The sequence below is a fragment of the Penicillium vulpinum genome, assembly GCF_028829585.1.
Source record: "Penicillium vulpinum strain IBT 29486 chromosome Unknown utg000002l_segment0_segment0, whole genome shotgun sequence".
Taxonomy (NCBI): Eukaryota; Fungi; Ascomycota; class Eurotiomycetes; order Eurotiales; family Aspergillaceae; genus Penicillium; species Penicillium vulpinum.
The window spans coordinates 2573628-2594627 of record NW_026643242.1 but is presented as its reverse complement, the minus strand read 5'-3'; the positions used below and the strand labels follow the sequence as shown (position 1 = coordinate 2594627).

Below are 21000 nucleotides of genomic sequence, written 5' to 3'. Positions count from 1 at the left end.
TGATTGTAATTATCTTTGGAGGCTACCTATACCTCCAGGGCTAGGCAGGTACGCAGAAAATCGCGCAGATGGCTGAAAGAGACGCGGTGCAATGTGTGATGTAGATTCACCCCCGAGCTTTATTTTCCTTTCCCATCAACTCTCTTTACTCTTCTTCCCATCTTCTCGCAATCTCTCATCCAAACAAAATCTCTAAACCAGAAGTCTACCAAAATGGCTCCAGGACATGACTCTTCAAAAGAGGTGTTGCTGGATAGAGCGTTGACTGGGGTCCAGGATTACTTGGATGGCAATATCGACCAGACGCAACTTAGAGAGACAGTAGATAAATTTGAGAAGCTATCGGAGTATGAGCAACTACCGACTGTTCCAATCTCATCGCTCTCTCTCAAGGAAATTGAGAAAGTCCTTGGGTTGAAATTTGATCGCAAGGACCAAGAACTACAACATGTGCCTGAACTCCAACTACCTCCAAACCTAGGTAAACAAGCTCGACGCAAGAAGTAAAGGAGGTATATAGCTAACTTGCTACAGTTAGAACACTAGAACTAATTGACCGGGCCTCTGGGCGTAGTCCTCAAAGCGAAGTCAGCATCCGCTGGGTAATCAACGCTCTACTCCTCCACGCACATGAAATAGCGACAACTGATCATCCGAATACCCAACCTCTGAACATTCAGATGGAGAAAACCTATACGCATAGCCCGGTGACCTGGAAGAAGACAAAGGTCAAGTTGTCGGTCTGTCCATATTACAAAATCTGGTGCGGAGAGGACGGCGAAGACATCTGCCTCAACGTCCTGATTGTCAAGGCAAGAAATCTTGATATTGAATCCGGGGTGGCGCAAGCCCTGGGTTCTATGGGTGAGTATCCAACAATGCCTCCGATGCTATATATCGGAAAGCTAACTCGTTCCAAAGGATGCATACATCGGAAGCGTAAGATCGCAAAGCGAGACGCCACGGTATATGGTATGGCTTCTAACGGAACATCATTTTCTTTCCTGAAGATATCAAATGATTCAAAGGTAAGTATTTCTAACTGATATTGAACCTTGATATCCTAACCTAGACTAGTGGTCCAAGTATGTGCTCAGTGTGAGTACAGGGAACCTCGAACAGCCCCTTGGCATCCTTGTGTATATGTTTCGCAAGGCGATAATGCCACCCACTCACTCAAAAAAGCCTTCCCTACGACGGGCGATCTATACCATTGTGGACTTACTTCTGATTGGCTTTCATTGCCGGTGGGAAAAGCAAGAATCCTCCAAACCATACGAAGTGTGTATTCCTTCAATGTCAGTCTGAACTTACCTGGTTTCATCATTAAGATCATTAATCTATCTAAGCTCGAATATTCTCACCCTCTTAGAGACTCTTATTACCTGTAGACACAAGGTTATCGCGTTACATGTGATTTCTCATTTGTGTGATGTTATGGCTGATTTTCTTTTATAAACTATTGTACTGTTGCCCACGGAAGTCTGCAATATCTCTGGAATTTATAGAATAAGAAATATTTCAATTACTAGCCTTGCATATTCTATCTCATAGATTCTAGATCTTTCGAAGGACCTAATCATTGTTGCAGTCTAGTGACCAACCATCGATTGGAAGATAGCAGAGAATCTTTCCCCAACCGGCTTAGCAGCCTCCACGATATCTCGCATCTCCTTCAACTCTTCTTCTGTCAATTCGACATCACGAGATGCCCAGTTTTCTTCCAAGCGTGAAGCTTTGGTCGTTCCTGGTATAGTAATCAATCCCTGCGCAGCAACCCAGGCCAGGGCAATCTGTGCAACTGTGCAACCTTTTCGGGTTGCCAACTTCTTGATCTCGTCAACAATAGCCTTGTTCTTGTAGAAGTTTTCGCCTTGGAACTTAGGAACTAAAATATTTCTAGAAGTTAGTTACCCGAATCCGGCAGAATTTTAGCAAACCCAAAAAGGAGTGACGTACCAGTGCGTCGGAAGTCATTAGGGGCGAAATCATCAGGAGACTTGAACTGGAAGTCATCCACCAGCCAGCCGTGTCCCAGAGGACTGAATGCTACAAAGGCCACATCCAATTCCTTTGCCGTCTCAATGAGGCCAGTGGTCTCGTGTAATGTCTCAAAGGCAGAGTACTCGGCTTGAACGGCATCGATCTTGGCAACTAAGATATGTTAGCGTGCATTCTTTTGTTCTGTACTTTTATAGACGTACTCGTGTTTGCCTTCCGCAAAGTCTCAGCAGAGCATTCGGATAGGCCAATATATTTTGTTTTTCCGGCACGTCGGAGTTCATCCAGGGCCCCGATAGACTCCTCTAGGGGAGTGTCTTGAGTTGCAGAGTTAGCATACGGATTCGAATGAAATTCCTTCCTGTGGATGTTACGTACTGGGGTCGATTCTGTGGAGATAGTAGAGATCGGGGGTGAAACCAAGTCTATCGATTGTTCCCTCGATGTATTCTTTAATGTGGGCGGCCGAGTTGGTTACCTTTCGTTCGGGCCCGAAGACATCAAATCCACACTTAGAGGCCACTGTGCATCGAAATGACATGAGATGATAATTCAATGCAGAGAAAGCTAACAGCCAACTTACCGAAAAGCTTATCGCGAACATTGTGCTTCTTGATGAATTCTCCAAGCAGCTTCTCATTTTCGCCGTTTTTGTAGGCAACCTAGGACGGCAATGGGATTAGAAGCTATCACACTCGGTATAATACGAAAAGATGGCTTACCGCGGTATCCCAGAATGTGCAGCCCAACTCGATAGCCTTCAATAGAACGGGCTCGGACTGTGCAAGATTGAAGTCTGATCCCATTGCAGAATTGAGGCCCATGGCGCCAAACCCAGGAACGGGGACCCGCTGTCCGCCAAGTGAGAGTGTCTTTATCATATTTGTGGAGTTTGCTGAGCTTCGGTGCCGTTGCAAAGATGTGAGTGTGAAAACAAGGAGTGAAGGCCCATCAGGAGACGAACATTACGCCAATTTATATGGCCAATACCACATGGCAGTCATGATGTGACACAAGAACGGTTAAGCTTGTCATCTCCTGCAACATGATGACAGATCGTATCTGATTGGTCGGCTGTTATAGGTATCCATAACCATAACCATGCCTCAGGTGGGCCGGATGATTTTTCAACCAACGTCAAGCCCTACTGATAGTGCTGTTAGAATTGTTTTGCAGCGCCACTGGAGTCTTTTCGGTAATTGACGACATTTCTTGTGTTATTGGTCATGCAAAATGGAAAGGAGATAGGCCGTCAGCCTATATTAAATCCGGCTTAAATCCGAGTGGAGAGCCAGTGAACATCAGCATATGAGCTCGATGGCATGGATGGAAGCACACATCAATAACCCATGTTAGCTTGTTGACATATACAAAGTCAACAGGAACAAAAAATAAACCCGGTAACATCAATGCAATTATGCTCGGGATTACATCATTTCCTCATCTCAGAGGAAATGTGCAAGTAATAGTGCAGGTGATGTCAATGTATAATAAGAGTTTGGAGACTGGATCTTGTATAGCAGATAACATGTTGCATATCAATATTATTGATCTCTAGAGAGAGAAACAACAGCCTGTGTGATTGACTCACGTATCGGCAATTCATCTCTCCTCTTTCCCCGCAACGGTTATTGATTGACTGCAATGCCAAGGATGAGGAGGAAGCAGGTGACTTGGCTTCATATATAGGAGATATATGGTTACTAGATGTCTCCATCACAAGCACGATATAAAAAAAAACCAAATAAAGGGGCCTCAAAGATCTACTTATAAAGTTCCATAACCTCCCATTCAAAATATATAGATAGCAGTAGACCCTGACATCAACCTTGCTTTATATGTACAATCAAGTTATGTTAAAGAGCTCACTCTTCCCAGATAATGCTGCTCAACCCCGTCGACGAATTACTAGCCTGACCAGGCTGTCCAACCTGCAGGTTGGCAACTAGATTGCCGAGCTTTCCACTCTCCAGATCCCTTTTGACTATGGCTACATTAGATGAAGCCTGGCACCCAATAGCCAGTAGAGTGCCCTTCTTATTGATGGAAAAAGTGCGGGGAACGGTGCCATGTGAAGAAGTGAGTTGGCTGAAAGTCACTGTGCCATTGGGGGACCGAGTCAAGACCGACAGGGAATCATTCGGAGGGTGTCCTTGATCAAAGCGAATCGAAGCATAAATAGAATTCCCAGCCATGAGGAGCGCCGCCGGCGTAGCCTTAGCCGGTAACTTTCCGCCTGGATATGGCACAAAGGATTGGGTTTCCCGGAACCCGAGACATCCGGAGGATAAATAAGACACAGCAAACGCATTGAAGCGGCCGCTTAATTCACTGACAGTGTACAGCATAGTCACTGGAGCTCGCGCTACATCCGAGGGGCTGGATTTCCAGAACAGACCATGGCGCGGTCCACTGCCGGCAGTGTAATTAAGACTAGGGCATGCATTCAGGCGTCCCGAATGCTGGTTAATGGTATACACGCGGACTTTATCGGCGCCCAGGTCTGGAACAAGGATGAAATCACCGGTTGGATCGAGGATCACCTGATGCGGGTGCGACGCATCCTGCTCGGGTTTGATACCGGGCTGGGACATTCGGTAGCGGAAGATCTGCAGGGCCTTCTCATCGGGGCTAAGGGGTAGGGTAAAGGTCGAAAGGGTGGAACCGCCGCTGATATATGTTAGTTTGTTTGTAGAAGGGTCGTCTACATAGCTGGCTTAAGTAGATATCAAAGTTACTCACTAATGCGCAATAGCCAAATACTTTTTGTGCGCGTCCTTGCCACCATAAATAGTACTGTGGACTGCGGCACCCACGTCAACGGTATTCGCAAGTTCCTTCAGGCTCCCATCCCGGCTCACAGAGTAGGAGCTCAACAGGCCATTCATAGACGCATTGCCTGAGTGGTCGGAGCAATAAAGTGTGCGCGTTGGCGAATCGAACGTAAGCCAGCTAGGGCCATCACCGCATGTTTTCAAGGATGAAGAGATCGAAAGTGAGTTTGCACCATCATAGGAGAGTGTGTATATGTTGCCGTCATAGTGAGTGGCATAAAGGTTCGTGACAGCTGCCAGGGAGATGAAGAAAGAAAGACAGCGAAACATGGTGGGAGTGGGAAAAGGATAGATGTGAATTATGGGGCCAATAAAACAATAAATACTTATAGGTCTCCAATAAATTTCTCTATTTTCGCTTCCCTCATTGCTTTAGATGATCTTTTTTGATTTCAATGTAAACATATGTAGATTTCCCCCGCAATCTGATATTAGGGTTTGCATTAGCTCCACCATATTACTCCTTATGGCAATGAACGCGTTGTCGGAGAATAGTCAATAGCCTCTACCCCATATTCTCCAAAAGGCGGGTCGGGTCGGTGTTTGAACAGTGTATTGAGCAGATGGCGGTTATATAGCATATACCTAGGTATGCATATATACCCGTGGACAGGATAATAGTGGCCTTCCCCTTCCGTTTCAGTGTTCACGCCTTGCCGCTTTTTGCCCAGTAGGTAAACCTTGGCACCTATCCTAAGTATATTGCTAGATCTTTACATGACTTTAAGATCCATTGTTGGGTTTGGATTGATTGCAAGGCAGAATGCAGAACACAAGAGGGATAACATATCAATTTCAGAGAGGCGGATGAACACGACGGCTATATGACGACTTTGCGGAGCGAGGCGGAGCAAATAATAATACTCAGGTTATTTAGCACGAATGCGTTGGAGGTAAAAAAAAAAAAAAAAAAAAAAGCAGAGTGTTGGTAGTCAGTCTCTTCACAAACTCAATGTTAGCACCCCGGCAACTCTGTCGAGCACGATGATTCTTCTACGTGCCAGCAGCCCATTCAGTATCTTCCTGCTTCTAGCTAGGTTGCTGCTTTGTCCCGGGTTACTTTGCCTGGTGGTGTGGCCATCCCCAAAAGTGGTGTTGTTTCGGAGGTGCAGCATTGTCTGTAGGATTTTGTTATTATATACCATACACAAAAGACGAGAAAGTGGCATTGTACCATTCGCTACACCTGCGGAAGCCTCATTAACGTGAGACTCAGGCTGAGCAGATTCGGAGTTTTGATTCAGTGACTCTTGCTCGGGAGGGTTTGCCGCGCTAGAAGGATCAAGGGATTTGGATGCATCCGTTGAGTCGGTTGAGTTCCGGCGATGGTGGAAGGCGTCAGATGCTCTGCGGAAGAGGTCCGACATGGTGAATATAAATAAATGTTTCTGGGAGAGTTGATTCGAATGGTTCGGCGATATTTGCTGATATCTAGGACATTATGAAAGATTTTTTTATCCATTAAAGCCCTCTATATACTTAAGATATAGCAAGTCAAATGACCTTACACGGCCATATTAGTAAAAAGATCTTATGATCACTCTGTCATTTATGAAACCAATAGCTAAAATCGCCACTATGGCTATTAGGTACATTGAATGGTAGATGAGGTCATGACGTGTGACTGCAAAAGAGTCCTAATTGGCGTCCCGTAGTAATTTTACCTTGGAGTTTCGTATTTCTATGTAGAGGGGTTCGTGGAACCATGGGAATTAAAGCTCACTGATTTTCACATAATTTGTTTATTTGGCGCTGGACGCAGTTAATGATATTGGTAGGAGCTAAACCCTAGACCCCTTGGCAGAAAATCGAACCATAAGCACCGAGGACGATAAATAATCTAATACAAACGTAGCGAAAGCTTTAAGGAACAACAATTAAACAATCTATATAATTGTCGTAGGTCTAGATAATACTAGTTTGTTTAAAATACGTTATGTTATCTACATCTCCGAAATTCCTATGAATTTCTTTCTGCTGCAAGTAATGCTGTAGCTGGCTTTATGGTAGTATCTCACACAATACTCTGTACGAAGAGGTAATATGGGACGAGGGAGAAGACTCCAAGCTGTTTGCTATTAGATCAGGGTATAAATTTGGTTCTCGATCTTGATTCTCCTTGTTTTTCTTCTTCTTTCCTCCTCTCCTCGAGTTCCTCGACCTGAGTAAAGTTCACTGTTTCTCTGCGCATTTGCATTTGCATCAAATAATATCACAGCAGCCTAGTCATTTATTTTTGTCATGGCTTCTAACAGAGTCACCAAAATCAAGGCCACCAAGAAGGCTGTTGCTAAGCCTACCAACAAGACCACTGCCAAGACCACTGGGGAGACTAGTCGTGAGCTACTGGAAGAAAGGCTCGAGTTTGTACTTACCTGTATCAGAGAGACAGGCATTAAGGCGAGCTCTCTCCCGCTCATCCGTTGCTTTTCAGCACTAATATCATATTCCAGATTGACTGGGCCGCTGTCAGCCGCCACTATGATATCTCCGCCAACGCAGCGCAGCGGCGTCTTCTACGTGCTAAGGATTGTGTTGCTAAGCTCGTGAGGGCTGGAGCAGCAGCTTCAAAGAAAGATAAGACCCACGAGACCACGGAGGATGAGGAGGTCTGAAATGACAAACAAAACGAAGTTCTGCACCGTACAGGATGAGGAAGTACTTGACCGAGACATGATCTTGGAGATATGGCTGCGTGAGGAACACCTGCTCTCTTATTTATCTAGTGTCCCTCTCCTTCCATGGTTAATCATTGTACGATGTTTCTTTGGGCCTTGCCCCGATGAAACTAAGTGGAAACTAAAGTCTCAGGGTGATTGTACAAATTTCTTCAGCACTCAAATTTCGGAGATGAGACTGTACATAATGCCGTCTCCTGCATGGAGCAACTAGTTTCTATTGATCTCTATCCTCTGGATCTACACACTCTTATATAGGCTACTTTGGATTGTATATACCTAACTACTAATTATACTTCAGTTTCACTTGGTAGTTGGCTAAATTATAATTGTGAATAGATTTCTAGCATCAAAAAATATCGCAAAAAAAAAAGCCTGGATTTCTCAGGGCACCAAAACTCCAAATATACATGTATGAGTGTATCGACTATTTTTTCAACATGAAACCTATAGCCCCGACCCACAGTATAACAAAAACAGCAGTCAGGATTCCCGCGCCAACCCTATCACCTGTAGTGATAGGCGCAGGCCCCACGGTTTCCTTTGTATTAGTGCCTCCATGTGGGTCGCTTTTAGATGTACCACCATTGTCGGCATTGTAAGGGCCCTGGCTCTTGAATGGGACCATGACGGCATTAAGAACACCCAGAACAGACATCTGCTGCTCCAAGCCCGAAGACCCATCCCATACCGTTTTCTTCGTCCAACGAACTCCACAAAGAGTCCCATCGCTGCCACCTGAGCATTGCTGGCCAGCAGCGACAGCGGAGGTCTTGAATCTCGCCATTGTGGACGCCGTGATATTGCTGGGCACTATCTGCGACATGAATCCAAGCCATGAAGTGTAATATGCCTTGAAGGTTTTCTGGTTGCGATCACACAGATCGATCGGCTCGCAGGTGATGTCAGAGATGATTTGGTTCTGACCGGAGGCGGGGAAAAACTGATTAGATGCCCCGATCAATCCTGACACACCTGTCAGCCATTTACTTTCGGTGCCGTTTGTCTATAAAACCGGTTAGTTTGGATATCCCGGAGAGTCAACTTGTTGGGGATGGGGTATAGACATACATAGTTGTGCATATAACCTGCACCGGCGATATAGGTAGCGTAGTTGTAAGTCCATTGGTGATCACCGTGATCCTTACAATTCGCCGCGGTAGAAGTGGTATCGGCGATAACCCAGGTTTTTCTCAATAGCGGCGTAGACGCACTCCAATCCCAAATCCTCTCGGCCCACTCGGCATAGGTGGCGTTCTTGGTGTATAGTGCCAGCCGTGCTGACAGTTGGAAAAGGCCTCCGTTAGAGATGGCGTTTTTCAATCCATATCCATTCTGGTAAGGCCAGATCTGCCAGCGCAAACCTCCGCCGCAAGTGTTCATATCCCAGCGAGGGACCTGGCCATTAAAGACACCCTCGGCCAGAGAAACCCACGAAGGTTCGCCTTCTCTTTCTGGGAAGTTGAGTTCTCCGGCGGTTATTGCCGCCAATCCCCAGAACACTTGATCGTCGTTACCGAGGTACTGGGAGTAGTTGCTTGGGAAAAAGTCGTTTTCGCCCTTTTGCCAATACATGCCTTCCTGGATGGCGTTGTTGAACTGGCTGTCGCCCGTTAAATACCAGTACTGGATGAGAGTCATAAACATCGAACCGCCCTCCCACCAGGTATCGTCCATTTTACCCGGGATATCTTTTGAGTCGCGTTCGTCGTAGAACTTCATCATGGCAGTGGCGACGGTCTTGGCGGCATTTTTGAGGGACGCTGTCGGGAGAAGTCCATGTAAGTCATTTGCGGTGATTAACTAGCATATGAGATAGACCTACTCTCATCCTCAGGGTTGACCTCGATTATTGCGAGGACATTTGGTATGAATAGGCAGGCCAAAAAGATGGTGGTCAACCAACTAGAAAGGATCACTGGCCTCATTTGAGATGGTGACCGACATCGGAGACATCGGAGGAAATGCATGGGACTTGAAGATAGAGAGCAGGAGTGAAGTGCATTGGGAACAAGAGGAGAATATGAGGGTTCATCCCCTAGAACTAAAGCGTAATAATTCAATGGAATCCATCGGATATATGAAACCATTCACTTGGCACAGAGGCGCTATATGAGCGGGATTAGGTACTCCGTACAAAGCCATGTTCCAAGACATTGGCACCGACCAATCCTGCTGCCTGACTTCGTTCTGGGCAGCTTTGCTCAGCCCGGTTTTCAGGTGCTTGGCGTTGAGTTTTCTTTTTGTAGTAATGCCAAGCGCCCCCCTTCCCGGTGTACCCGGGGTAGGCGGTTAGGGGAGGGAGACATGAAAACAAAACCTTCAACTGAATATATTTTTTAACACACTCTTTGGGTCATAGAGCACGAGGAACTGTCACATTTGATTTGGAAGAGGGTCTTTCCTATCATTTCTCACAGACAGGGATGCTGACTGCCAAGTCCTTTCCGCCGCGCGGAATGTCACGCGCGCCAAAATTGTCTTGGCACTACCATTGAAACTTGCAGAACGTATTTTTAGGTTCGCCAAGTGGCTGGCACTGCCCTCTTTTAGGGGGTGTGTCTGGATGCAGCACTTCCTTCTGGATCTACAGCATATTGAAGCTTCGAACGATACGAATACGGAGTAGTTGCATCCACAACTCAGACTATGGGGCTTCAACGTAGTTGTGAAACTCCAGAGAAACAAAGCTTGAGATCTTTGCGTTTTTTGTTGCATGCCGAAAATATCAGGCTTATGTTTCAGCCGTATATAATCATGAAATTGCTTCTTTCATTTCTAGTGTCTTAATCATTTCCATCAACCATTCTATCAATTTTTTATAGTCTCCAGCTATATAGACAGAGGTCTTAAAACATTTCTTATATTGAAATATAGCCTTCACGCACTAATAAAGGAAGGAGATCGGCTTCGCTCGACTATCTCCAAGATGTCCATTTTTCCCTGCATCCCCCCTACATCTTCTCTCCTTCATATTATACCAGCTCATATCCACTGAGGACCTTTAACTGGCCTTTAAAAGCTGGGATCCTACAGCCTTGATTGATGATCATAGTCGTCTTGGACAGAAGCTTAGGCGTGGATGTTACGACAACTAGCTAGCCAGCTAATGCAGACAGTCTGGTTCGGCCACGATCAGCAGCTAGCTTCTTCTACCTACCCATGCCTAACTAGCTTTGAAAAAGACAAAGGCCAAAGCCAAGGATTTTTTGTATCTTCTTGATCATGCCCAAGAGCCAACAGCCTAGTTGCGGCGACCCTGATGGCTCACAAGAAGAGGGTCAGATATATGACTTGTCGGAAATTGTGCAAATTGCAGATCAAAGATCGCTTGCGATGAGCTTTCTGAACATCTTGACTCCTCAGCATCTTGTCTATGAAGTAGCTCCGTGTTGTTCCATTCCTATCCCAGATTCAAATTAGGAGTCTTGCCAAAGATAACTTTTCGATGCCCACTACTCAGATGGGAACAGGAGGAAACCGATGTGAAGGATAGCGACCGGACTTTCTAGCGTTTAGCAACTACGAATATTTATTTTGACTCTGTTTGCCACATACCCAACCCGATTCTCACTTTATACATAATTTAACTGTAATATACATGTAGTTCCCTGCCACGATCGCCTGGTCCACTTATTCGTAGACTCTCTGCCAATTACGGTCACTAGGACCTGCCTAGTGACCTGACAAGCCAATTGCTTCAGTTAGCATGATCTATCCGGCAGAATGATCGGATCCATTTGGCAATGTAGATGTCATGGACTGAGGAAGCCCAAGGGTGGTCATGGCTAATAGACCAGACCAAGGAACGAGTCTTCCAAGCAAACAGGTTCTGAGTGCAAGTTGTTCAAAGGAAGCCGCCAATGTGGAACTTGATTCCAAGACGGAAATATGCGCCTTCAGCCCACAGCCAACGCAACTGCCTAAAAAAGGGGAGCGCCTCTTCCGCTGGATTTGCTGATCCGGTTTCAGGTCCAGTAGCCCAGAAAACAAAAGTGTATTACCTCTCTTGTTACCATCCAGGGAACAAGAAAAGGCCCAACCCAAGTCTCCAGCTCAGACCACCGAACTCCGCTTCTCGTCCTCCAATCTCTCCCCAGGCTCCCTAATACCACCGACATTTCCAATCCCAGGTCCATTCTCACTAGAATCCTGCCCTTCATTCTCAATCTTAATCCCCATCCCCTCCTTCCACATATCCACCAAACTCGTCGCGCCCATGCGCCGATTTTCCTCTTGGATATTAGATTTGACGCCAGCGCCAATAGGATATTTCTTGCTCGAGAGTGTATCGGCCAGTTCTTTGAGTGGGATACCCGTCTCTTCGCTGATCAGATCTTCGTAGACGGGGTTGTTTTTGAAAAGATTGTAGGTGGTGTAGAAAGGGCTTCGTTTGAGGGCGGAGGCATGGTTGTGGCGCGAGTGTTGGATTTCGAGGACCAGCGAGCGGGGAGCATTTGAAGATGTCGGGGTAGTTGATGTGATGGGAATAGAGTTTGGAGGGTGAGATTTAGAGGTGGTGAAGGAGGATGTCGGTAGGGGAATGGTTATGGGCGAAGCTGCAATCGCGCGGTCTGCTGCGTCGGCTGTCTCAAAGATCGCGACGATGGGGCGGTTGGTGTTTGGTGAGGTGTTGGTAGTGTCATACTAAGGGAATTGTTAGATCAGGGCTTGTCTAAATGGTAATTGAGAGAGCATGTCGTACCTTTAGGTTGCGGTATGTTAATACTTCTCCGAATTTCTGGAGGGCGTTCAGTAGCAGCTTGCTTTCGGCCAAGTTCTTTGGCATGGGATATCCGGTTATGTGAACCTGCCCGGTCATCCGCGCTAAAGTCGGGGAGAGCATTGTGAGATTTGTGTTATTGGGAAGTTGACGGAGACATCGGAGAAAAATGGCGGATCGTCGAGACCAGCAATTCTTGGCGCCTTGCCTATCTATGTTCTACGGAGCTGTATACATTCAAATTCGCTTCAATTTTCAACTCAACATCTTATCAAATCCTATCACAGCTCCCTCAGACACTTCGGCTGTTCCTTCGGTCTCTGATTACAACTGTCTATTGAGGTAATTGAAAATTTTCTGCAAGGCGCGACATCCCCATCTGCGAGTATAACCCCCCTCGTCCCCTAGTCCCTCACCCCGCCCTTCAAATTTGTACCCTACCCTACTCTGGCTATTATGGAAGATCTGAAGAAGAGAAATAAGAAAAATTGAAAATGGTATGTTTTTATTTAATTTATCCAAGGCATAAAAATCGTCATAATATCCAGAGTTCCCTCTCTGGACACGGGATCTTTTCCGTCTCCCGTGCTTTTGAGTCTGGACACGCTTAGAAGATGGGGATTCCAAGACCGTACTAGAAAAAAAAACAGTCAGTATTAATAGCAAATACTCCACAGACACCAAACTTACAGCAATGGGGTCGTTGAAGCGGAGACCCTTGTCCAGAGCACTGATAGCCTCAAGCTCGCTGGTCTCAAGGTCGAAATCGGTGACAGTCAAGTTCTGAGCAAGACGGGTAGGGTTGTTGCTCTTAGGGATGACAGCGATGTTGCGCTGAGTAGACCAGCGCAGCAGAACCTGGGCGGGGGTACGGCCGTGCTTCTCAGCAATGCTGGTGATAGTAGCGTGCTCGAAGAGCAGCGGGGTATCCTTAGCGTGCTTAAGGTCAAGCTCAAGGAAGCTGAGAGGACCGAAAGAAGAGTAAGCAGTGACGGTGAGACCCTGCTCCTGGGCGTAGTCGACGAGACGGGTCTGGGTGAGGTAGGGGTGGTGCTCGATCTGGAGGGTAGCGGGGCGGACGCGGGCGTAGCGGAGCAGATCCATCAGCAGCTGAGCGCTGAAGTTGCTGACACCGATGCTGCGGGCCAGCTTCTTGTCAACGAGGGTCTCCATGGCGCCCCAGGTCTCGTGGATGGGGGCGTTGGCGACCTCGACCTTGCCCTCGACGGTGGTCCAGCTAGGAGGGTAGCGCACGGAGGGGTCGAGGTACTTCAGGGCAATGGGGAAGTGCACAATGTAAAGATCGAAGTAGTCGACACCCCAGTCGGCGAGCTGCTTGCGGGCAATGGGCTCGACCTTGTCGGCCTCGTGGAAGCTGTTCCAGAGCTTGGAGACAATGAAGAGCTCCTCACGCTTAACGAGACCGTCCTTAATGGCACGGGCAACACCCTGGCCGGCTTCGACCTCGTTGCCGTAGTCTGGGAATAATCGCGTTAGTACCAATTAGAGATTGATTTTTGGGGAGAGTGTGAACATACCACAAGCACCATCGAAGAGACGGTAGCCAGCCTTAATGGCGTTGTAGATCTGGTCGGCACAGGTGTCGTTGTTGACCTTCCAGAGGCCGAAACCCACAAGGGGCATCTCATAGCCGTTGTTAAGCTTGACGGTAGGGGCAACCATTGTGAATGTGTAGTTAAATAAATCTAAAGGAAAAGAAAAGCCTACAAGGAATTGGGGTATGGAGGGGTATATATGGACCCGTGGACCCCGCCGGTAGATTTAAAATATCCTCAAAGACACGAGACATAAAATACAAAGATCCCAGGCTAAATCAACAAAATATATCTCGATTGGTCTGTCTTTCGCCTCCTTTGCTGGAAATTCCCCAGAATTGCCCCACCGGCAAAGGTGTTTTGCGGCTAAAGTGGTTGATAGAAGACTTTAGCCGGGAGAAAAAATATTATGACATCGGAGAATATGTTGTGATAGTAATAGCCAAGTGAAAGCAAAGTAATTGGTGTATTTTTATTATTCCAATTGTATTCAGTGCTTTTCTCCAAACTCCTGAGACATATTCCAACTCCCCCCAGTTCCCTGATATCCCAATGTATCACCAAAAAAAAAAAAAAAAAACAAGCAGAAATAGAAGAAAAAAAAAACATTAGAAGAGAATAAGAAAATCACAGAAAATACAAAACACCGCTCCTGGAATAATTATCATTACTTTAAAAGGGGTTGTAAAAAAATATCTCGTTATACCGCATCCCCCGTGGCGTTATCATAGCCCGCGCTCGCATCAGGGCCCGCCCCATGCATGCTGGAACCATTGGACATGCGCCCGACGATCTTATCCATTAGGTCCTCCGAGGGCAAGAGGCCGTCGAAATGGTGTGGCTGCGACTCACGCGACACGGGTCCGTGGTGCTCCGTCTGGTAAGGAAGGTGGTAGTTGGCGGCGCCGACCTCTCCGGGAATGGATGTAGAGTGCGCGCCCCATGAGGCATGGCCGTGGCTGAGATCATCAAGCGGCTGCGTGTTGGATCCAAAGAAGCCGTGTAGCACACTGTTGCTGTCGTGCATGCTGACGCTGTGCTGTTGGGATGGGACGTAGTGGGATGCGTCGTGGCTCATTGTGTAGCCCATTCCTGGGTGGGAGAGTGGGAGGTCGTGCACGTTAAGCATGACTGGTGCGCCGGTGGAACTGTGGAGGCTTGTGGATGGGATGCTCTCGGGTGCGAGGCTGGTGGAGAAGGAATCCAGCACGGAGGTGACGGCGGTTTTGTCATTGAGTCCGTCTTCGGCTTTGCTGATGGATGTCATGAAGTCGAGATGGTTGGAGGAATTAAAAAGATTAACCACGTTGTCGTGGGATGATTGGTACATGGGCCATTGCGGGTGAGATTGGCTCGGGTGGTGGATGAGCTCATGGGGCTGAGGGGCCTGGTAAACACCGTGGTGGGGTTGTTTGTTGAGAAGGATAGAATCCAGAGAGAGGGGAGGAAGATCGACCCCGGAGACTGGGCGCGGGCTATTGGTTGTAGTCCGGTCCGGCGCCGGAATTAGTCGTCTCCAAGTAGTTGTGCCAACTTCGCCGGGCCGGGTTTGTCGGAACTTCCACACCAGAACGGCCATGCGCTTGCTCTCATCACCGTGGTGGCCTTGGTATTGGTTTGAAAGCCGGCGAGAGTTGGGTGAGGTGGCACGGAGCTCTTGTACTGCAGACAAGGAGCGGAAGAAGTGACGGGTATGTTCGTCAGCGTCGCGCGGAGCTTGGGGGTTTCCCGAGTCTTCGGCCATACGCTTCTCCTGGGTCAACTCGGTGAATAGCTTAGCCCACCAAGAGGATTCGAAGAGAGGCTTGACCTTGGTCGACTGGGTTTTGGGTAGATCGTGGTAAGTATCCCGGAGGCTCTGGCCATCTTCATAGACGTGTGTGCTGCAGGTCCAGTTATCCATCTGGCTGACTCCCAACACATCGCCGGCATGAGGGTGACCAAAGTCAAGGTCAAGCTGGATTCCCAGTCGTGATCCCGCAGGAGGGAAGTCGGCCATTAGCTCAAGGTTCACTTCTAGCAAAATGATATCGCAGTCCATAGGATTGTTGATGTCATCTACCATCGAAGCCAGTTGAGGGAAAGAGGACCGCCAAGCGTTCACTTGTTCAAGAGGCATGGGCGGCTGGACAAGGTGGTGCAGATCACTCTGCAGACGGGTGTATACATGCAATGCCTTGTCGATGCGATTGGCCTGCTGAGGAGCGCTAACCCACATGTCAAAGTTAAAGCCATGAATGGTGCTAGCAGCAGTCTCCTGCATATTGGAGCCAAGGGTATAGTGTGGCGGCGGGAGATCTCCGGCATATGGCTGCATAGATCTCATGTGGTCATGGTATGATGGATGTGTGTGGCTGCCGTAGTGGCTGGATGCTGCAGGATGCTCCACTGCCGTTCTCCATTTGGGAGCCGGTGCTGAGCCGTGCACACTCGATGATCGCTCTGGTGATGCCTCACGAACAAGTCGCTCCCCTGACAGACTGTATTAGCAAAAGAAGATGTAGACATTCATGTTTTGACAACTCACAATCAGGATCGCCCTTTAGGAAAGAGTCGAGGACCTGCAGATGACTTGATACCTGCTTGCGAGTCCTTCGCTTGCCAGTCAATTTGAAGATGTACTCGGCAATCAGCTCGTTGCGGCCATACGACTTCCCCCGTTCGGACCACTTTCTCCGACCCATGGGAGGGTTTGCCTCAAGGGCTGGAATCGGTTGTTAGCTTCTGATCAAAACATCACTACAGTGGTATCAACCTACCCTGCTGGAAAGCATCCTCCAACTCATCAGACCACACCGGCTCTCCATCCTTCCCAGTATCGCGACGAGGGCGAGCCCGGTATTCCAAGTACTTCTGGGACTTGAGGTAGCTGCTTCGTGCCCGACGAGATTGAGAGTTGGGTACAACGGAGTGAAGCCTGCGAAGCTTCCGTTGATGAAGCCGAGCCGCTACCTGCTGCTGATGCAAGCTGGACGCCGACAAGGGTTGAGGATGAGGAACGTGAGGATACTTGAAGCCAAGCTGGTGAAGCTGATCCTCGCGAGTAGTGATATCAGCATGAGTCAAATGGTCTGAATAAGACTGGACATTCCCAGTAGTATTCTGCAAAGCTCGATCAGAATGAGCCGATACCTGGTCCTGGTCCTGGTCCTGAGTGATAAGGCACTCGGGCTGCCAGTCATTAGCCATGGGAGGGTACCAAGGACGGGCTTCTCGAAAAGAATGACAGATTCCGATGAGGAGGGGGACTGAGAGGCACCGTCAAATGCTTACTGCCTGACAAAGAACGCAGCTCAGTCACAAACAACGACCCAAAGAACGCAAGATGTCAAGAGAATGTAAGAACCTGGGAAAGAGAATGTGAGAGCGAGCAAGATGGTGTTTATAGGAAACTATAACTCCCCTTTGGAGGGGGGCTCTGTAGCCCCAGTAGCAACATTGTTCCGCCAGGTCTGATTTGCCTGGCCTACGTCCCTCGAACGCCTTGTCCATACTCCTGGGTAGGTCCCGGTCCTGGCCTGCGCACACACAGACGCCGTGTGGGGAGCAGAGAGCCAAAGGCCAACGGCAAGCCGTCCTTGCCGCAGCAAATCAGGAGTCAAGAAAGGGCTCGATATGAAGGAACTTGTTCAGGAAGCAAGGGATGCTCAGCAGCACGATCCAGTGATGAGTGGGTCGGAGATTTTGTTCAGCACGAAGTGGACTTGAACACCAATCGCTCGGACCAGCATCAACAAAAAAAGACAATAATTAGTGGCAATCATGGCGTTGCAGGAATGTTGATTGTCCAACGACGGTGCCTTCTCGCACGGGACGTGGAATGCTCAACCACCGCCAGACATCACAACCGGAATGCAGGCTTGGCCGATCTCTGTTGACAAAGGTCCTGCGTATAACAACTAATCAGAAGAGCAGGCTAAATTAGGTAAAGCGACCCTGCGATCCAAGGCGAAATTTAGCTGAACTTGTGGGGAAGATCAAGATAGCGTTGCACAGCAAGGCAAAGTAGGGTTACAGTTACGCCTGGATCAAGAGGGCACGAGGTACACGAGGAACTGGGGACTGCAGGGTAATTGACAGCCGCAAAGAACGTGTTCAGAAGTATTCGGGGTATCTTTTTATTTCCATATTGTAACTATGGGAGTATGCAAGTAATCGTACATGGTGCATTAATCCACCATTTCTCTGCAAGGGATGTTAACAAGCCAATCCATGGCCGTGGCTGAGTCAAAGGGAGAAGGGACGAGGGCTTCACTCTTCCTCCTGCCCTCCTACAGTGAACTTCTTGCGCCCGGCGCCAGATGTAAGTTGTTGGAGCTTGACCCTGTCCATCTGCTCTCCTACCTTCTTCTCTAAGCGCGCGAGCTCCTCCTCGGGATCGACGGCCTCCTCGTTCACGAACTCCAAAACCAAACGTCTTCCCAGGAGATGAGTGTTTTTCAATGCGTCCATGGCATTTTCCGCTTCGCGAGCGCTTACGAAGTCTGCAAAACCGAAACCACGAGCAGTGTGATCGAACTTCTGAGGAACACGCACAGACCGAAGTTGTCCGTATGCCCCGAATAGAGACCTGATGTCCTTCTTCGTAGCCTGGAAGGGCAAATTTTTGATGATAATTTTCGTTCTCCGCGCCGCAACCTTCTTCGCGGTATCTTCGCGTCTCCGCTCTTCAGCCGCGTCCTTGCCCTTGTGAGATGCACGAATAAGAAGCTCATGCTGATCCAACTTGTAGCCGTTCATAGCTGTAAGAGCAGCCTGGGCCTGAGCCTTGGTTTTGAAATCCGCAAAGCCGAATCCCATGCTGAGGGTCTGCCCTGGTCGCTTGGGATCGGGTTTGGTTTTGATACGGCCGGTGATGAAGCCATCCAAAGGTCGGAACGCTTCCAGGAACTTCTCATTTGTGGTTGAGAAGTTAAGGTTCTTTACGAAGAGTGTCGTGGTTGCTACGCCGTCATCAGGCTCATCTGCAGCAAATGTGTCTGCAGTTGAGAATCCTTGATCCTTGCCCCGAGTCTCTGGAGCAAGAGCCCGTGGAGCCACTGAACCATCGAACAAATTCTTCGGCGCTTTCTCCAGGAACAAGATGGAATCACCCAACTTGCGGTATGCCATACCCTTGAAAGCCTTTTGGGCCTCGTCAGGTTGCGCAAACTCCACGATAGCAATAGTGCCACTCGGTGGCATCAGGAGTCGAATGACCTTGCCATATGGCTCAAACAGATTCCTGAGCTCCGCCGTTGTGACACCATATGAGAAGTTCTTAACCAAAATAGCCGTATTCCCACGTTCACGCTCCTTGAAAGCATCAATATTAACCCCATTTGAGGCGAAGTACGCTTTCGTTTCTTGAATCACATGCGTTTCAGCATGTGCTTGCTTCACGGCAGCTTCTGAAGAGGTGGGATCAAGCAGTTCGGATTTGGAGACTCCAAGTCTTCCCGCCACTGATGACATTACAGCATCGGCCTGTATCAAAAATTAGTCTCAATGTTTCGATGCATGGTAAGAGGCAAACTCACGTTCATGTATAGGGAGTTCCAGCTAAATGAAGACCCAGAGGCATTTTGTTTCCTCTTGATCTCCCTTTGCTTTTTGAGAGGAAGCTTTGACAGCTCGTACTCGTCGATCTTGTAGGTCTTCTTAGCAGAAGCAGGCAAGATATGGAGAAGACGGCCCTGGAAATGCTTTCCATCAAGGGTCTGGTAGGCCTCAATGGCCGAATCAGCATGGGCGTATTGCACATAAGCAAAACCTTTGCTGGTTGTGGAGCGGGTGTCAAAAGCAACATGAATCTATATCCAATTAGTACTCAAGGTCATTGAATATAATGTGTAAATGTGCAGAAATGGGTTGAGTGGTCTCTTTCAGATAGTCAAGAAGCATCTACTAAAATATCTTGTCCTGGTAACATCATATGCAATTTGCATCAGATGTCCCTATCGGGAAAGTCATCATACGAGAACTCGTGGCAAGCAGGCTGAAAGCCAGCTAGCCGGTGGGAGAGGAAGGTGGGTTGAAGTTGAAAATCCAAAAAAAAGAAAAGTACTAACCTCTTCAATCTTTCCGAAACGTTCAAAAATCGGCTGAAGATCCGATTCTGTTGTGTCGTATGCAAGGTTTCTGAGGAACAAACGGGCAGAGTTGCGAATAAGATCAATATTCGGATCATCCGGTGTTACCTCGGTGGTGCTGTCAACGTCAGTCGTGTTGGGCGCAATTTTCTCAATAGCCACAGTGCGCGATTCCTCGTCACGCTGTGGCGACTCATCGCCAGACGAGGAAGGTGGTGAATAAGCTTTGGTCGGCGCAGTGGTCGGTGCGGCGGCCTTATGCTGATCAAACTCATCTTGCTCTTCCTCATCGAGAAGGCCCAACAAACGACTCGTCTTTGACCGCAGCCAATCGGCATCAGATATAGGTCCAGTCTCCGCTTCAGGCTCTGCAGAGTTGTCCTGTTCTAGTATCTCCTGAACCTCCTCTTTCTCACTCTTGTCAATTACCATCGGCTCAGGCTCTGTTACCGTGGGAGGCTTTTCAGTCTTTGCCTTTTTAGGATGTGAAGGCAACTCCTCGGTCTGTTTTTCTTCCTGCGCAGGTTGGTTAATAACGGGAACAGTGTCCACAGACGGCTTGATCATATCATCATCATTGGCCCAAGTCCGAGTTTTCGAGGACGACCCCATCAGAGAGAGGTACTCTTGTAGCTTAGGGTCCTGTTTGTTATCGCCGTCCCTTTTGCGCTTGAGATTCTTATCCAACGATGCATCATTATCATTCGTGGTATCACGTCTTCGTGTAGGGTGAGCATCCTCAGCGTCATTTGAATCAATCTGCAATAATACGGGTCAGTCTCAAGACCACCTTAATTGGTCAGCGTGCACGGGCGAAAGGAGAGTAGCTGAAGCATAAGAGATGAGAATCGACATACCGGACGAGCGATGTCTACAGCGATCTTTGACATCTTCATGTATGTCTTGTTGAAGTGTTTCACAGCTTGCAATGCTGCTTCATGGCTCTTGAAGCCAACGAACCCCATCCTACGTTTGGGTAGGACATGAGCATCGGTGACTTGAAAGCGAGTTGCAAAATGTTTCTTAAGCTGATCATTGGAGCATGTTGGTGGGAGACCACCCACGAACACTCTGGTACTCTCCATTTTAGAATTGTGTGGTGAAGAGTGTGAAAACCTGAAGTTCCGATGGGAAAAA

The 21000-nt window shown here is 48.1% G+C and overlaps 10 protein-coding genes across 10 annotated transcripts; 2 read left to right on the top strand and 8 right to left on the bottom strand.

Moving 5' to 3' along the window:
- Positions 1–213: 213 nt before the first annotated feature.
- Positions 214–1281, top strand: N7479_004039 (uncharacterized protein; the record flags this gene model as incomplete). Its single annotated transcript, XM_057251736.1, has 4 exons — positions 214–481; positions 535–864; positions 922–1028; positions 1078–1281. Coding segments are annotated over 4 exons (909 nt in total), but the record flags the coding sequence as incomplete, so codon positions are not given.
- Positions 1282–1592: 311 nt separating this feature from the next.
- Positions 1593–2882, bottom strand: N7479_004038 (putative aldo-keto reductase (AKR13); the record flags this gene model as incomplete). Its single annotated transcript, XM_057251735.1, has 6 exons — positions 1593–1888; positions 1960–2154; positions 2205–2318; positions 2380–2523; positions 2585–2663; positions 2724–2882. The coding sequence occupies 6 exons, from the start codon at positions 2880–2882 to the stop codon at positions 1593–1595; spliced, it is 987 nt and encodes a 328-aa protein (XP_057111060.1).
- A 984-nt stretch (positions 2883–3866) lies between these two features.
- Positions 3867–5105, bottom strand: N7479_004037 (lactonase family protein; the record flags this gene model as incomplete). Its single annotated transcript, XM_057251734.1, has 2 exons — positions 3867–4671; positions 4744–5105. 2 exons carry the CDS (start codon positions 5103–5105, stop codon positions 3867–3869), a joined length of 1167 nt encoding a protein of 388 aa, XP_057111059.1.
- A 671-nt stretch (positions 5106–5776) lies between these two features.
- Positions 5777–6202, bottom strand: N7479_004036 (uncharacterized protein; the record flags this gene model as incomplete). Its single annotated transcript, XM_057251733.1, has 2 exons — positions 5777–5953; positions 6020–6202. The coding sequence occupies 2 exons, from the start codon at positions 6200–6202 to the stop codon at positions 5777–5779; spliced, it is 360 nt and encodes a 119-aa protein (XP_057111058.1).
- An 874-nt stretch (positions 6203–7076) lies between these two features.
- N7479_004035 (uncharacterized protein) lies at positions 7077–7450 on the top strand (the record flags this gene model as incomplete). Its single annotated transcript, XM_057251732.1, has 2 exons — positions 7077–7235; positions 7289–7450. 2 exons carry the CDS (start codon positions 7077–7079, stop codon positions 7448–7450), a joined length of 321 nt encoding a protein of 106 aa, XP_057111057.1.
- A 490-nt stretch (positions 7451–7940) lies between these two features.
- On the bottom strand, positions 7941–9441 carry N7479_004034 (glycoside hydrolase family 76 protein; the record flags this gene model as incomplete). The annotated part of the gene is made up of 3 exons (XM_057251731.1): positions 7941–8519; positions 8585–9276; positions 9339–9441. 3 exons carry the CDS (start codon positions 9439–9441, stop codon positions 7941–7943), a joined length of 1374 nt encoding a protein of 457 aa, XP_057111056.1.
- Positions 9442–11569: 2128 nt separating this feature from the next.
- Positions 11570–12359, bottom strand: N7479_004033 (uncharacterized protein; the record flags this gene model as incomplete). Its single annotated transcript, XM_057251730.1, has 2 exons — positions 11570–12160; positions 12219–12359. 2 exons carry the CDS (start codon positions 12357–12359, stop codon positions 11570–11572), a joined length of 732 nt encoding a protein of 243 aa, XP_057111055.1.
- Positions 12360–12843: 484 nt separating this feature from the next.
- N7479_004032 (uncharacterized protein) lies at positions 12844–13919 on the bottom strand (the record flags this gene model as incomplete). Its single annotated transcript, XM_057251729.1, has 3 exons — positions 12844–12870; positions 12927–13714; positions 13775–13919. 3 exons carry the CDS (start codon positions 13917–13919, stop codon positions 12844–12846), a joined length of 960 nt encoding a protein of 319 aa, XP_057111054.1.
- A 573-nt stretch (positions 13920–14492) lies between these two features.
- Positions 14493–16981, bottom strand: abaA (transcription factor AbaA; the record flags this gene model as incomplete). Its single annotated transcript, XM_057251728.1, has 3 exons — positions 14493–16264; positions 16320–16496; positions 16552–16981. 3 exons carry the CDS (start codon positions 16979–16981, stop codon positions 14493–14495), a joined length of 2379 nt encoding a protein of 792 aa, XP_057111053.1.
- A 1062-nt stretch (positions 16982–18043) lies between these two features.
- Positions 18044–20948, bottom strand: mrd1 (RNA-binding ribosome biosynthesis protein MRD1; the record flags this gene model as incomplete). The annotated part of the gene is made up of 4 exons (XM_057251727.1): positions 18044–19258; positions 19312–19584; positions 19843–20622; positions 20721–20948. 4 exons carry the CDS (start codon positions 20946–20948, stop codon positions 18044–18046), a joined length of 2496 nt encoding a protein of 831 aa, XP_057111052.1.
- Positions 20949–21000: the final 52 nt, after the last annotated feature.